Source organism: Mesoplodon mirus (genome assembly GCF_964341445.2).
Source record: "Mesoplodon mirus genome assembly, chromosome: 1".
Taxonomy (NCBI): Eukaryota; Metazoa; Chordata; class Mammalia; order Artiodactyla; family Ziphiidae; genus Mesoplodon; species Mesoplodon mirus.
Genome location: NC_138976.1, coordinates 70,238,748 through 70,253,054, shown reverse-complemented (window position 1 = coordinate 70,253,054; position 14,307 = coordinate 70,238,748). Strand labels below are relative to the sequence as shown.

The 14,307-nt window shown below is 42.6% G+C and overlaps 1 protein-coding gene and 1 pseudogene across 5 annotated transcripts in view; one reads left to right on the top strand and one right to left on the bottom strand.

Moving 5' to 3' along the window:
* The window catches only part of GLDC (glycine decarboxylase), a 108,004-nt gene that overhangs the window by 33,478 nt on the left and 60,219 nt on the right, over nucleotides 1–14,307 (bottom strand). For all 4 annotated transcript variants that reach the window (XM_082618118.1, XM_082618117.1, XM_082618119.1 and 1 more), the window contains 2 exons: nucleotides 6,747–6,822; nucleotides 315–440 (listed from right to left, as the gene is read on the bottom strand). In XM_082618118.1, coding sequence (XP_082474244.1) covers nucleotides 315–440; nucleotides 6,747–6,822 — 202 coding nt within the window. The remainder of the gene's footprint in view (nucleotides 1–314; nucleotides 441–6,746; nucleotides 6,823–14,307) is intronic.
* On the top strand, nucleotides 9,616–12,622 carry LOC309802727 (DCN1-like protein 2; annotated as a pseudogene). Its single transcript has one exon. The product of its transcript is annotated as a DCN1-like protein 2 (transcript).

Below are 14,307 nucleotides of genomic sequence, written 5' to 3'. Positions count from 1 at the left end.
ATAATTCATTCAGTTTCTTACACATGCACACATTATATGATGGGATTTCAGCATAAAGGACCTTCTCCCTGTTAGAGAAGGAAGAGGTAAAATAGACTGTGGTCAGCTTTATTCTGGACCAGAAATGTCACTCTTGCTTTTATTTTTCTTATAGAGTCGGCTAGGTTTTCTGATTTTATGCCATTCTCCCTAGACTCATTCAGAGGAGGAACTGCAGTCTTGTAATTAGAAGGCAAAAGAAGATAAACCATCCCTGATCCCCACAACTTCTTTCCAACCCAGACCTCCCCATCTGTTAAGTGGAAGATGAGTACCATAGCCTTGAGGTGAGCTGCATCGATATTCCCGTATTTATCCACCTCCACAGGCTGAATCTTCATGCCTGCCATGTGGGCACTTGCAGGATTGGTTCCATGTGCGGATTTTGGAATGAGGCAAACCTTAGGAATGGAATGAAACGAAGGAAGGAGAGAAAAATCACCAGGCTATTCATAATGACAGAAAAGTCCTACAAAATACTTGGAGCATAAATTCAATAGGTGCCACATGCTCTATTTAAATTGACCAGTAGTGCCTTAAAGTTCACTACAATTTCATTATTACTGTATTGCAAAACAATGTCCAACAGCAGTTTACACTTGAATCCCCAAATACTGTCCCCTCAAGACTTTCAGAATATTAATACTCTCCTCCCTTATCCCAGCAACACCAAAAACAGGCCTAGGCTTATCCTAACCTTGTCTCAGCTGTAATATATAGAAAGCACCTCACAAGAACATGAGATTGGAAGTTAAACTCTAGGACTCAAATGCACACATCACAGCTCCAGTGCTCTGCTTGGCTCTACTGACACCAGGAGAAGTAATAGTCGACATATTCCAAGGCCTCCCAGTGCCAACACACCAATGACTACTTCATTACTGGATGCTCACTCTGTGCAATGAATTGTTAGTTGCCATGAGAATCATAACTAAGCACAAATGCCGATCAGCCCCTGCCCTGTGCTCACACACTGCATTCACTGACAAGGCTGGCATCCATATAAATAAATGTCTAGAAGGACTTCCCTGGAGGTCCAGTGGCTAAGACTCCGTGCTTCCAATGCATGGGACGCGGGTTCGATCCCTGGTTGGGGAACTAAGATCCCACATGCCAGGCGGTGCGGTCAGGTTAAAAAATAAAAATAAATAAATAAATAAAAGGACCCTTTAAACAGGGACTACATCACCTCAACCTAGTCTCATTGGCCAATGGAAACATTTCCTCCTCCCTTATCTGAGGAAGCCGTTCCTCTCTTTCCAAAGCATCTTGTTGTTGTCAGTATAATTGGGGAAATAAAAATTCTTTAAAAAAAAAAATGTCTAGAGCCCACAGGTACCAAAGGAACTCAGAATAATGGGGTGCCACTTCAAGTTGAAGAGATCAAGAGAAAGTATTTCAAGAGCTAGTACCTAAGTCAGAGCTTAAAGATGTGCTGAATTCTTATGGAAGGCGGATGGTAGGCACACACAACGTTAAAATTCCCAGATTTAGGGCTTCCCTGGTGGCGCAGTGGTTGAGAGTCCGCCTGCTGATGCAGGGGACATGGGTTCGTGCCCCGGTCCGGGAAGATCCCACATGCCATGGAGCGGCTGGGCCTGTGAGCCATGGCCGCTGAGCCTGCACGCCCGGAGCCTGTGCTCCGCAACGGGAGAGGCCACAACAGTGAGAGGCCCGCGTACCGCAAAAAAAAAAAAAAAAATCCCCAGATTTAAATCATTTTCATTTCCTGCCCCCAAATCATGTGAACATAGGTGCTCTGTATGATCTGATGGTGCCCCACTACAGGAAAGGGCCTCATGGAGTTCCCTCCAACAGAAAGCAACAAGAAGAAGCAATATTGACCCTGAAAACAATCCTGTTTTTAATTTTTTTTAATCCCAGAACCAATACTGACACCCCTTGAAGAGAAATGGATGGGCATCATAAAAATGGGCTTATGAAGGGGAAATTTAGCTTACATACAGCCGTTTCCTCAGAAACAGCAAAGCCATCTACTTAAGCAAAATGCATGTGATCCAAAGAGAACTACAAACAGAGGCAAACATGAAATTACTTTGTTGTTCTTCTGCAGACAGAAAGTTAGTGCCTCTTTTGAATGGTTACTGGTCTCATGCTGATTATGCTGTGTTGTCCTCACATCCTTTTTCTTGTTTAAATGTTTCGCTTTTGTATTAAATCCTTTAATTTCTCAGGACCAAAGATGGAGTTATTTTTCCTTTCTCACATGATAGTTTTATTCTACCAAAGGATCTTTGGATAAAAGGATACCTTCTGGGCAGAACACTGATCAAGGAGGGGAAAGGTGAATATTTAAAAATGAATATAAAATATTTGTTAAAGGCCTCAATGAAGAATTCATACCAGAGAAGTTATGAGGAAACAAAAACATCCAAGCTAAAAATGTCACTCATCTTGCGAAACACTGAATAGCATCCAAATGTGTCCACATTCTAATCCCAGAGTCTACGAGTGTGACTTTATTTGGCAAAAGGGATTTTGCTGGTGTGATTAAATTAAGGATCTTGAGGTGAGAAATTGAGGATCTTGAGATGGGATCTTGAAATCTGGATTATAGGCTGGACCCTAAATGCATTCACAAGTGTTCTCATGATAAGGAACCAGGGGAAGCTTTGACTACAGAGAAGGTAGAAGACGTGATAACTGAACAAGGGGTTGGAGTGATGGCAGGAAGGGGCCATGAGTCAAGGAATGTAGGAGGCCTCCAGAAACTAGGAAAGGCAAAGAAACAGATTCTCTCCTGGATCCTCCAGAAGGAACGAGTCCTGCCAACATACTGACTTTAGCCAAGTGAAACCAATTTCAGACTTCTAGCCTCCATAACTATAAGAAAATAAATCTGTGTTGTTCTAAGCCACTAAGTTTGTAGTAATTTGTTATAGTAGCTGTGGGAAACTAATACACATCCTGATATAAGGATTAGCGGGAAGAAAAGGTCTCAGTGGTTTTGTCAGGGATTTCTTGCTGTTAGATGTTTCTGATTTTCTATGTGGATCCTCACTTTAAAAATTGTGGCGTTGCAAAGGACTTGGAAATAACAGGACCCAGATCTGATATTTTATCAACACTAACCCTCTTTGGTTAGTGTTTAGGTGGATGCTGTGTTTTTCTAACCCCCCAATGCACCTGGTACAGACCCAACATAGCTCATCCTCAAAGACTTGCTGGGGGCTTCCCTGGTGGTGCAGTGGTTAAGAATCCATCTGCCAATGCAGGGGACACGGGTTCAAGCCCTGGTCTGGTAAGATCCCACATGCCGCAGAGCAACTAAGCCCGCGAGCCACAACTACTGAAGCCTGCGCACCTAGAGCCTGTGCTCTGCAACAAGAGAAGCCACCGCAATGAGAAGCCCACTCACTGCAACGAAAAGTAGCCCCCACTTGCGACAACCAGAGAAAACCAGCACACAGCAACGGAAGACCCAAGGCAGTCAAAAAACAAATGAATAAATAAATAAAATAAATCTATAAAAAAAAAAGAAGAGGGCCTTCCCTGGTGGTGCAGTGGTTGAGAGTCCGCCTGCCGATGCAGGGGACACGGGTTCGTGCCCCGGTCTGGGAAGATCCCACATGACGCGGAGCGGCTGGGCCCGTGAGCCATGGCCACTGAGCCTGCGCATCCGGAGCCTGTGCTCCGCAACGGGAGAGGCCACAGCAGTGAGAATCCCGCGTACCACAAAAAAAAAAAAAAAAAAAAAAAAAGAAGAAGATTTGCTGAATGAGTGACAGATTAAGGAGGAGGGCTCCTTTGCAAGGGAAATCAATGTCTTACCACAGGTAAAATCCAAAAACAAAAGGCCACTCCTTTGCCTCAGGCAGCTGAGAAAAGAAAAATACATACAGGTTTTGGGGGTGTTTTTTGGCAGTGGTTTTTTTTTTGTTTTTTGGGGGGGGTTTTTGGTCAGTGTTTTCCCTTTGTATAGAAAGTTCAGTCTCTGATCAACAAACCTGAGTTAGTATTTGACAGGCAAATTGAGTTAATAATTATAAAGTGTTTAGGACAATGCCTGGCACAGGGTAATTTCTATATAAGTGTTTGTTAAATAATTTGTATTCTCTCAAGTTAAACTGGTAAATCAAGAACTTGGCCATTGCATTTTAGGAACCTCTGAAATTTAACCTAAGAGTAAATGTGAAAATAACTTCCAAAACAGCTTGAAATAAGAGAATCATCAGGAACCCGGGAGGTTCTGTAGCACATGACTTCCCCACATTCCTTTTTTTTTTTTTTTTTTTTTTTCAAAAGAAGGATATATTTTATAGATTCCATTAGGGTCTGCTGTATGGAAGCAGCTGTCTTAGACATCTCTGATGTTGAAAAATCCTCCCTGACAATTTGAATAATAAGTCATTTTCTGGGGCTTCCCTGGTGGCGCAGTGGTTGAGAGTCCGCCTGCCGATGCAGGGGACACGGGTTCGTGCCCCGGTCCGGGAAGATCCCACATGCCGCGGAGCGGCTGGGCCCGTGAGCCATGGCCGCTGAGCCTGCGTGTCCGGAGCCTGTGCTCCGCAACGGGAGAGGCCACAACAGTGAGAGGCCCGCCTACCGCAAAAAAAAAAAAAAAAAGTCATTTTCTTTTTCTCTAACTAAGAAAGTCAGGTTTAATTAAAATCTTTAATCTAGAAAGGATGCCAACATTTCCAAACTTAAGAATTCTGTATTTCTACAAGCTCAGTGACTGGGTAGCCTTCCCTGCCTCCCCTCACCCACCCCCCAAAATGCAGCATCCCACTCCTCTCTGTCCTTCAGTGGAATAACCTCTCCCAACATTTCAGTGATGGTAGTGTGAACAGTGGTGCCAGAAGAAAAGTCACACACAAGGGGACTGAGAGAGAAGGGAGGACTGGAAAAAACAAAGAAGGAAAAGGAGCTAAAAAGGATCCATGAGTCACAGAAGAACTCTGCCCAGGCCCAATCAAAACGTCTCTCATCCTTCTTCCTTGACCTTTCTGGTTTGGTCCCAACTCCTAGACATTCACAGATAGCTCTGGGTGTCAGACTAAAGAGCAGGGAACCAAGGAGGGATGGGAAGTATCACAGAGTGGACAGACCTGGGTTTTAGCTGGCCTTTTCTCGCTAGCTGCTCACTGGCCTTCCACAAGCACCACAGTGTAGATCTCGGCAGCCTCTCCATAAAGCAGGAGCGACATGAAGAGGGTTACACAGGAAGAATGGCTCCCTCCCCAGGAGTCCCAGACACCTCATGGTTAAAGAACATAACAATGGGAAGTTCCAAGGGCTACTGAGTACATGGAAGCCACGGAGGAAAAATAGAAAAAGCAACTTTAAATGTCAGTCATCTGGCATCCTCTCACTGGAGTCCCAGCGTTTCCTTTCTGACTCTATGACAGTGCTGAGATTCTGAGGTCCAAAGAACAATTGTAATTCCAAACTAACCCTTCCTTAGAAAGTTAAAGAATTCAATACCCAAGCGAAAAAAAAAAAGTTGAAATATCAGGGACTGTGTCTGTCTGATTTATCGCTTGATCTCTCTCTGGACTGGCACACACAGTACCTTGCATGTGGCCAGTCTTCAATAACTTATTCAAGGAATAAATGTCCTGTTTTCCAAAAGGTCTTTGAAAATCAATTCTATTCCCCAACCAGGATGAAGGCCTGGGAAAACACACCTGTGTAATCAGGATGGATAAGCAAGGGAAGGTGGGAGAAAATTTTTTTTCTCCCCTTTTGTGAAAGGGAAGTGAAATAGTATTTAAATTCTTCACTGCAAAATCCAGGCAACTGGCCATAAACAATCTTCCAGCTTTAATAAAACCAGGAATGGAATAAGATTGGACTACCACCCACTGCACCCCACTTATGTGGGCAGCCAGACCACCACAGCACCTTTTCCTCTAACTCTCCTGGGCTGGGCAGACGCTTCGACCTGCTCCTGGCTCCTACCCACTGCTCCCTCTAACACCACCTCCACAGCTCATGCAGTTCAAGTTTAGCGTGGCCATCACCAAAATGAAGGTCCCAGGAACACAGACCTCCTTCAGCCACAATCTGAAGCCTGTGTTGTTAGGTCATCTGCTAAAGGCACTGCCTTTGGGGATTAGTGGAGGCCTAGCGAGCCCATTAGCAGCTGCTGGCCACACAAGGGCCCCCCAAAAGCAGTTTGGACCCTGGAGACTAGACTCTCACCCAAAGCAAACAGAAGCAGAACCGTGAACTCTGCTCCATGTCCCGTGTCTTCTTTTGTTGCTTAGAGCTGAGAATCACTTAATAGGGAAATTATTTATTCAATAAATATTTTCTGAGCATACATATGACAAGAACTGTGCTCAGGCACAGTAGGAGTTACAGAAGAATGAAAGCTCAGTCTCTGCCCTCTGTCCAGGGCTGAGCCAAGGAGGGAGGCTTGGAATGGCAACATTCCTGCCCCTTCCTCCCTTTGCTCCCTGCGGGGAGCAGGTCCACAGCCAACTGGCTGACTTTTACAGACTGGCTTTGAGAGAAAGCCTTTTATCTCCAAATGTTTTCCCTCAAAATGGTCCAGTGAAACATCTTGGAGGCAAGGATCGTAATAGCCAGTTCATAGACATTTGTTTCTTGATTATATGTTTCCCCAGCTTCTTCCAAGAAGACTTGGAGGGAGTGTCCCACAGAATGAAAGGGACCCTAAAACTGAACCTGCTGCCCTCCCCCCACCCCCCAGTGGTGAGCAAACGGTCCACACTCACTGTTCTGTGTCTCTCTCCTTTCCCGTCTAAGTAAGCTCGGATAGTGGCCAGCCCAGCGTATTCCCCCTGGGCTCCGCTGCAAAGACAGGAAGAAAAGGGTCAGAGCTTTATGCTTCTCTGCTTTCATTTACTCATTCAATATTCATCAGGCACAGGCTGTGTGTTCACCAACATGTGACACTAAAAGCTCACCTAGGACCCCTGCATAAGCCTAAAGTCTTGAGCAACCAGAACAGTACCTGGTCTGTGCACGAAAGCTTACCCATGCACCTAAAAAATTTTTTTTTATTATGGAAAATTCCAAAATTATAGAAAAGTAGAGAGAAGAATATAAGGAACCATCACATTATACCTATCACCCAGATTTAAAAATGATTAGATTATGGTCAATCTTGTTTCTACCTATATCCCTCACTCTGAACTAGATTATTTTGAAGCAGAACTCAAGCATCATATCATTTCATCAATTCAATCTTCAATATGTATCTTTCAAAGATAAGAATTATTTTTAAAAGATAACTGTAGGGAATTCCCTGGTGGTCCAGTGGTTAAGACTCCATGCTTCCACTGCAGTGGGCACGGGTTTGATCCTGGTTGGGGAACTAAGATCCCACATGCCACATGGCGCGGCGTGCATGCATGCATGCATGCATAAATAAATAAATAAATAAATAAATACAAAAGATAGCTGATTTTTTTTTTTTTTTTGCGGTATGCGGGTCTCTCACTGTTGTGGCCTCTCCCATTGCAGAGCACAGGCTCCGGATGCGCAGGCTCAGCGGCCATGGCTCACGGGCCCAGCCGCTCCGCGGCACATAGGATCCTCCCGCACCGGGGCATGAACCCGTGTCCCCTGCATCGGCAGGCGGACTCTCAACCACTGCGCCACCAGGGAAGCCCAAGATAACTAATTATTACACCTAAAGCAATGAACAATAATTTCTTAACATCACCAAATGTTTAGTCAATGATCAGATTACCCCAAAGGAACTGTACACTTTGAGTGTGGCACCATTCCTGACAGTCTCAGGGTTGGCTTTCCCAAGCCCTAATGCTCATGGCTGCTAGAGGCTGGCCATCCCCGTCTCAGCAGTCCTTGAAGACACTACTTTTAGAGAACACTTAATGACTAACATTCCAGGGAGGGATGCTGAGTCAGTCATAAACTGTTACTTAATGTTCTCAGTACTCTCTGCAGGAAGGAAAGGAAGTGAGTAATAGGTTTTTTTAATCCCATTCAAAATGCATATTTCCTCCATTTCACAAAATTACACCATCTTTTGACTCTGTGGAAGGCACGGTGGTTTTGGCATTCATTGCTTCTGGTCACCCCGTAATATTGAGATCATACTCTAAAAAAGCACAAGGCTTAAGAATAAATTAGATAAACTGTTTAATTTCTAAACTAAAAGCTAAAATTTTGAGCATTGGAAAACATTTTTTGAGAGAACACTGGGATAGAACCAGTTGAATTTGAAATATCTGCAAACTAGCATAGGGGCATTGATGGTTTGGTGTCAGGAGACGGCAGAATTGACGATTCAGGTCTCAGCATGAGAAAAGGACAGAGAACAGGGAAACAGCTGGGTGCGCAGGGCGTAGAGCCTGGCTGGAGGAAAGGAAGGAAAGTGGTGATTTCCACAGTGTGGGTGTCACAGAGCAACAGAAGAGACTAGATGAGTTAGGGAATAATAATAATAACAATACGTATAAACTGCTCCATTAATTAGGCACTTCCTCTTTACCAGGCACTGTGCACGGAGTAAACACAGGTAAATGGGAAACATTGTTGTTGTCACCACCAAGCATTTTACATCATCTTATTTAATCCTCCTAATACCCCCACAAGGTAGGTACCATTGTCTTTATTTTGCACATGAAGAAACTGAGTCAGAGTATTACATGCCCAACCGGCCAACAGTGACAGCCGGAGACATTGATACAAGTTGGCCTGTCTTAAGGGGCCTCGTGCTTCACTTGTAAGCAGTGAGGCTCCTCTGAGCACGCTGTGCTTCCCAAAGGATTGAGAGTCATGGCAGCAAACGCTGGCTTTGCTTCACAGAACCCTTGTGTGACTGACAGAACTAGGAGGTTTAGCTCCATGTAAAAGGCCTGTCCCCATAAGACCTGGGGCACCCATTTCCTCATCACCCACACTGAGTGAGCTTTGCCTCTCTCCTCTCTCTTCCAGGGAGGGAGGCAAACACTGGGCTTCTATTTTCCTGGCTTCTGAAAAACAAGTTCTAGCTCATTTGATGTTCTTTATTTTGAGAACAGGAAAATGAATATGCCACATTTTAGCAAACCACTTACACCACTATTTACTTAGCCTCTCTGTGTTCTCACCTCTGAAGTGTGCATAATAACTGCACCCAACTCGAAGGGCAGATATGATAAGACATGAGATGATCCATGGTAAAGGGCTTTTCACAGTGCCTGGCACTAGGTAAACACTCATTAAGTACTGGCAACTATCATCACTATCATCAACGTCATCATCATCATCATCATCACCATCTTCAGGCAGCAACCCTCATCACTCTGTGACTCAGGATGGGCTGAGGATGGGCTACCACAGCATTTGAATGAGCACTTCCACAACCCTCAACCTCTATCACCCTCTCCTTTCCCTCCAACAAGCCAAATCCACCATTTTTCAACTGTCCCAACTCAAGTTCTGCCTCTTCTATAAAGCCTTCCCCAAAGTCACAAATCCAGTTCCTCACCATGGCCTACAAATCCCCCACATGATCTGTGACTTCCACCCACGTCTACACCCATGTCTTCTGCCATCCTCTCCTTGCTCACTATCCTCCAGCCACCCAAGCCTTCTTCCTTCCCTGAAACAGACCAAACCAATGTCTGCCTTGGGGCTTTTCACTAAATGTTCCTTCTGCTTGGAAAGCTCCTCCTTTAGTTCTTCAAATATCTGGCTTCTTCTCAGTATTTAGGCCTCAGCTCAAGTGTCACCTCTTCAGAGAGGCCTTCCCTGAGGGCAGAAATCTTATCTGTCTTTATCAACATTGTATTCTCTACGCCAAGAACACTGACATAGGGGGTGTTCAATAAATACTGATTGATTGACTGACTGACTGACTGACTGACTATCCTTTACCTCCTCCAAACTCACGTAGTATTTTACTCTACTCGTTCTTCTGATAATACCATCCTATTCATACACTGTACATTGAAAATTATTATAGATCTCACATGTACTTCGTGTGCCTATTTTATCTCAATTAGGGTATAGGCTTTGAGAATAGGATCTTAGGTATTAGAATTCTATACATTCACAGGGAATATATAGAATAGTACTATGCATGGAGTAGCTCTGCAATAAATGTTTAGTCCATTTGTTCAAAATTGAGTTCTTCTCCAGTCCAGACAATCAACATTAATGTCATCCTTTCCCCCATGGAAAGGGACTTCAGCATATGGATTTTGTATTTCTCTCTGTGATTTTCTCATGACTTCTACTCATCTTGTTTTGTTGGAAGACGAACCAAGGTGTTTAGACTAGAAGTGAAAGAAGAGACTGGAGCTAGAAGCCAGTAATCCAGGAGATAGGCAACATGCTAAAGACTTGATCAGGAATGCTGGGTGTTTTCTGCCTTAGATCCTCTTAAAAATCAGCCATGTTTCAACTCAAAAAAGTACAAAAGATATGTTCTAAATGCCACACAAGTCTTATTCCTGGGGTACTATGGAAATAAGGGGAATTATTAGTGCCACCTGTTGGTGGAAAAGTATTATGAAAAGTAAGTGCTTATATGCATAACCCAGACTGAGAACCCATCAGAAAAGTACCACCTGTGGAGGGGCAGCTAGGATACTGGTCTTCTGACATCTATTTAAAATGAAGTGGCTAGTGGCCTGGACCTGCAGAGCCAGCCACAGTGAGGAGGATGCCAGTGAATGGGGAGCCTCAGACCCATTTAGAAGTGCCAGGTAGGCATAAGCTTAAACTGTCTGAGAAAAACAAGGCCCCCAGTCATGGCATTTACTCAGGCTGGTGAAAAAACTGCGACATATTGTACTGTTTAACACAGAATTAGTGAGAACTAGCAACTTCTTCCAAAACCCAGACTCATTCTACAAAGAATCCATGAGAAATCCAGTAGACTAGACGAAGCTAGAACAACTGTATAGCAAGTACAATGACCCACGAGGTGAAAATAAATTGAAGTTGATGGGATTCAACAGTTTTGTAATGATTTAAACCTAGACCCTATTAGTGTCAGTGTATCATTGTAAGTGTGGGATTTCAGGGCAGCTATTCAATGTGAATTTGGCAAAAAAATTAATTAAGGGGGGGGTGGAATTTGAAGATGGCATAACACAGCTAGAGTGATAGTTCAGCTCTTTTGCTAAGATTAGAGCAAGAAGGACAAAATAAACTTCAAAGATTTTTATCATTTTACCTTTACCTTTGCTAAGAGCACTGAGCAAAGGTTAAGATTAAGAAATATTACAATTTAGTTCTATCTGGAAAGGTTAAACTTTTAGATCTTTGGAACAAATTTTTATTGGACTATCACACAAAATAAATCCCAAGGGACACCTGGAAACTTCCACTAGATTTTAGAAGTATAACTGCAGATATGTCTATGATGAAGAAGGAACATAGATGGCCTGCTCCTACAGATGATTTTGCAGAATGATATGCATGGCCAATAGTCACAGGTGGAAAGCACAGCACTTTTTAAGCATAAAATTTAAGCATAAGATTATAAGTGAATTGCATCCTATAAAGCAGGCATTTTGGTCAGTTACTGAGTACCTTTGTCACTGATTGCAGAAGTCATCCTCAACCAGTCATGAAATAACCTCTTTGTTCCACCTAAGGAATACAGTGGCTGACTTTATATATACCATAAGAAATTCCTCAGAAGTTGGCTGCTTGGGAATATTTGAAGATGGATTATTGTAGCTGCTGTTTTTAAGAGAAAGATTTCTGCTTACAAAAAAGTAACATAGAACCCATTTGCGTGACTGCAGAATACGCTACAATTCATGACTTAGTGTGAAGCCCAGCAGTCACCAAAATTCCTGTTGAATTATACTATAAATTGAACTGAGAAAACAGTAGGATGTTTTATTTATACAAGTCAAAGTGGGATAGTATATTTATACAAGTCAAAAGGTGTTAAAAATGTGCCCTAGGGACTTCCCTGGTGGCACAGTGGTTAAGAATCTGCCTGCCAATGCAGGGGACGCGGGTTCGAGCCCTGGTCCGGGAAGATCCCACATGCCGCGGAGCAACCAAGCTCGTGTGCCACAACTACTGAGCCTGTGCTCTAGAGTCCGCGAGCCACAACTACAGAGCCCGGAGGTCACAACTAATGAAACCTGCACACCTAGAGCCCATGCTCCACAACAAGAGAAGCCACCACAATGAGAAGCCTGAGCACCACAACGAAGAGTAGCCCCCACTCGCCACATCTAGAGAAAGCCCGAGCACAGCAACAAAGACCCAACACAGCCAAAAATAAATAAATTAATTAATAAATTAATTTAAAAAAATAGTGCCTTAAAGAAAATGATCATGTTATGGATCATAACATTTAAAATTCTGGGTGCTGATAATTTAAGATTTGTACAATTTTTTTGAACTATCAAGTATCGAGATTTACCAAATCTTTTTGTTTTAATTTTCTCTAGTCTTCTGAAAATCATTTTTAATCATAGTTTTTAACACACCATTGTAATTCACACACTAATGGCCACATTTAGTGTGCAGTTTCAGAGAAGTTTTCTTTTAAGCTGTCTACAAGTCAGTGGGCCTATTTTATTTCTAATAATATCTGAACTTCTTAAGAAGTTTCTTATAATATGTTTTTTAAATTATTACATTTAAAAAGATTTCTCATGAAAAGGTTTCTTTGAGTGATAAACTGTAAATTTAAATACGAAGTGAATTGTTTCCCTTCAACCACCTATAATATCTAACATCTAGCCTATTGTAAAAACTTTTTTTTAAAAGTATTTATTTATTTTGGTTGCACTGGGTCTCAGTTGCAGCAGGCAGGCTCCTTAGTCGTGGCTCACGGGCCCCTTAGTTGCACCTCACCAGCTCCTTAGTTGCGGCATGTGAACTCTTGGTTGCGGCATGCATGTGGGATCTAGTTCCCTGACCAGGGTTCGAACCCGGGCCCTCTGCATTGGGAACGTGGAGTCTTGACCACTGCGCCACCAGGGAAGTCCCAAAACTATATTTAGGAGCTAAAATATGCATCATTATCGAATAAAACCAAGATTTTTGTAGACATAAGACTATTCTAAAATTTATATATAAAGGCAAAGTAACTGAAATAGCTTCACTTTGAAAAAGAAAAAAGTAAGAAGAATCAGTCTGATGCCAAGACTTATTATATAGTTACTGTAATAAATAGTGTATTATTAATGGAAGGATATACTTGTAGATCAATGGAATAGAATATAGAAACCAGAAATAAATTCACATATATAAACCCAACTGATTTTTGACAAAATTGCAAAAGTATTTCAATAGAGGAAAGACAGCCTTTTCAACAAATAATGCTGGAACAATTAGAGTTCCATAGGTCAACCTAAGTCTCATACCTTATACAAAAACTATCTCAAAATAGATCATGGACTTAAATGTAAAACATAAAATGATAAAACTTTTAGGATTAAACAGAAGAAAATCTTTGAAATTTAGAGCTAGTCAAAGAGTTCTTTGACTTGAAATCAAACGCACAATTCATAAAAGGAAAAATGGATAAATTGAACTTCATCATAGTTAAAAACTTTTGCTCTGCAAAAGACCCTGTTAAGAAGATGAAAAGACACGCTACAGATTGGGAGAAAATATCTGCAAACTACATATAAACAGTAAAAAACAGTAACAAACAAACTACATAACAAACAGTAAAAAACAAAGGCAATTCAATTAGAAAATGGTGCTGTGATGATCAAACATGTGAATATGCTGAGAAATAGAAAGGAAGAGTTACATTAGGATGTTGGAGATTTGCAGGTTCTCATTATTGCTCTTTTCATGGGTGTATATGTAGAAATGCTCAGCCTTTCAGTCCCCTTAAAAGGGGAATTTCCCCTTTTGTGTGAGTCTAGGAAAAGGCAGGGTCCTAAAACCCCCTATGGAAGCAGAAAGGGACCAGATATTCCCAAACACTACCCATGAACGAGGTGCTAGACATGTAACCCAGTCTCAACCTATTGGATACTCCAGCCTGGGACTTCATGAATCTGGAGGGAGTGACCCTAGGAAAAGGGCAGTCACAGTGGTGGTGGTGATGCTTCCCCTGGAGTGACCTTGATTTGTTCTCTGCTGCCAACTTCCCTTGGGTCTTTCTCACTTTTGAAGCCCCATTCTCCAGTGTTTCCATCAATTCTGGGAAGCACCCAATATCTTCACCCTGTAGATTGCTTTTCTGCTTAAATTAGGCCAACCCATCTTCTGTTGTTGCACCTAAGAACCTTTACTTAATGATGGTGTCATGGGGCAGGAGGGGATTACTAAATTTCTCCTACAACACAGCACTTTAAAGTCACTCATTCCTAGGCAGGTCTAACAAAG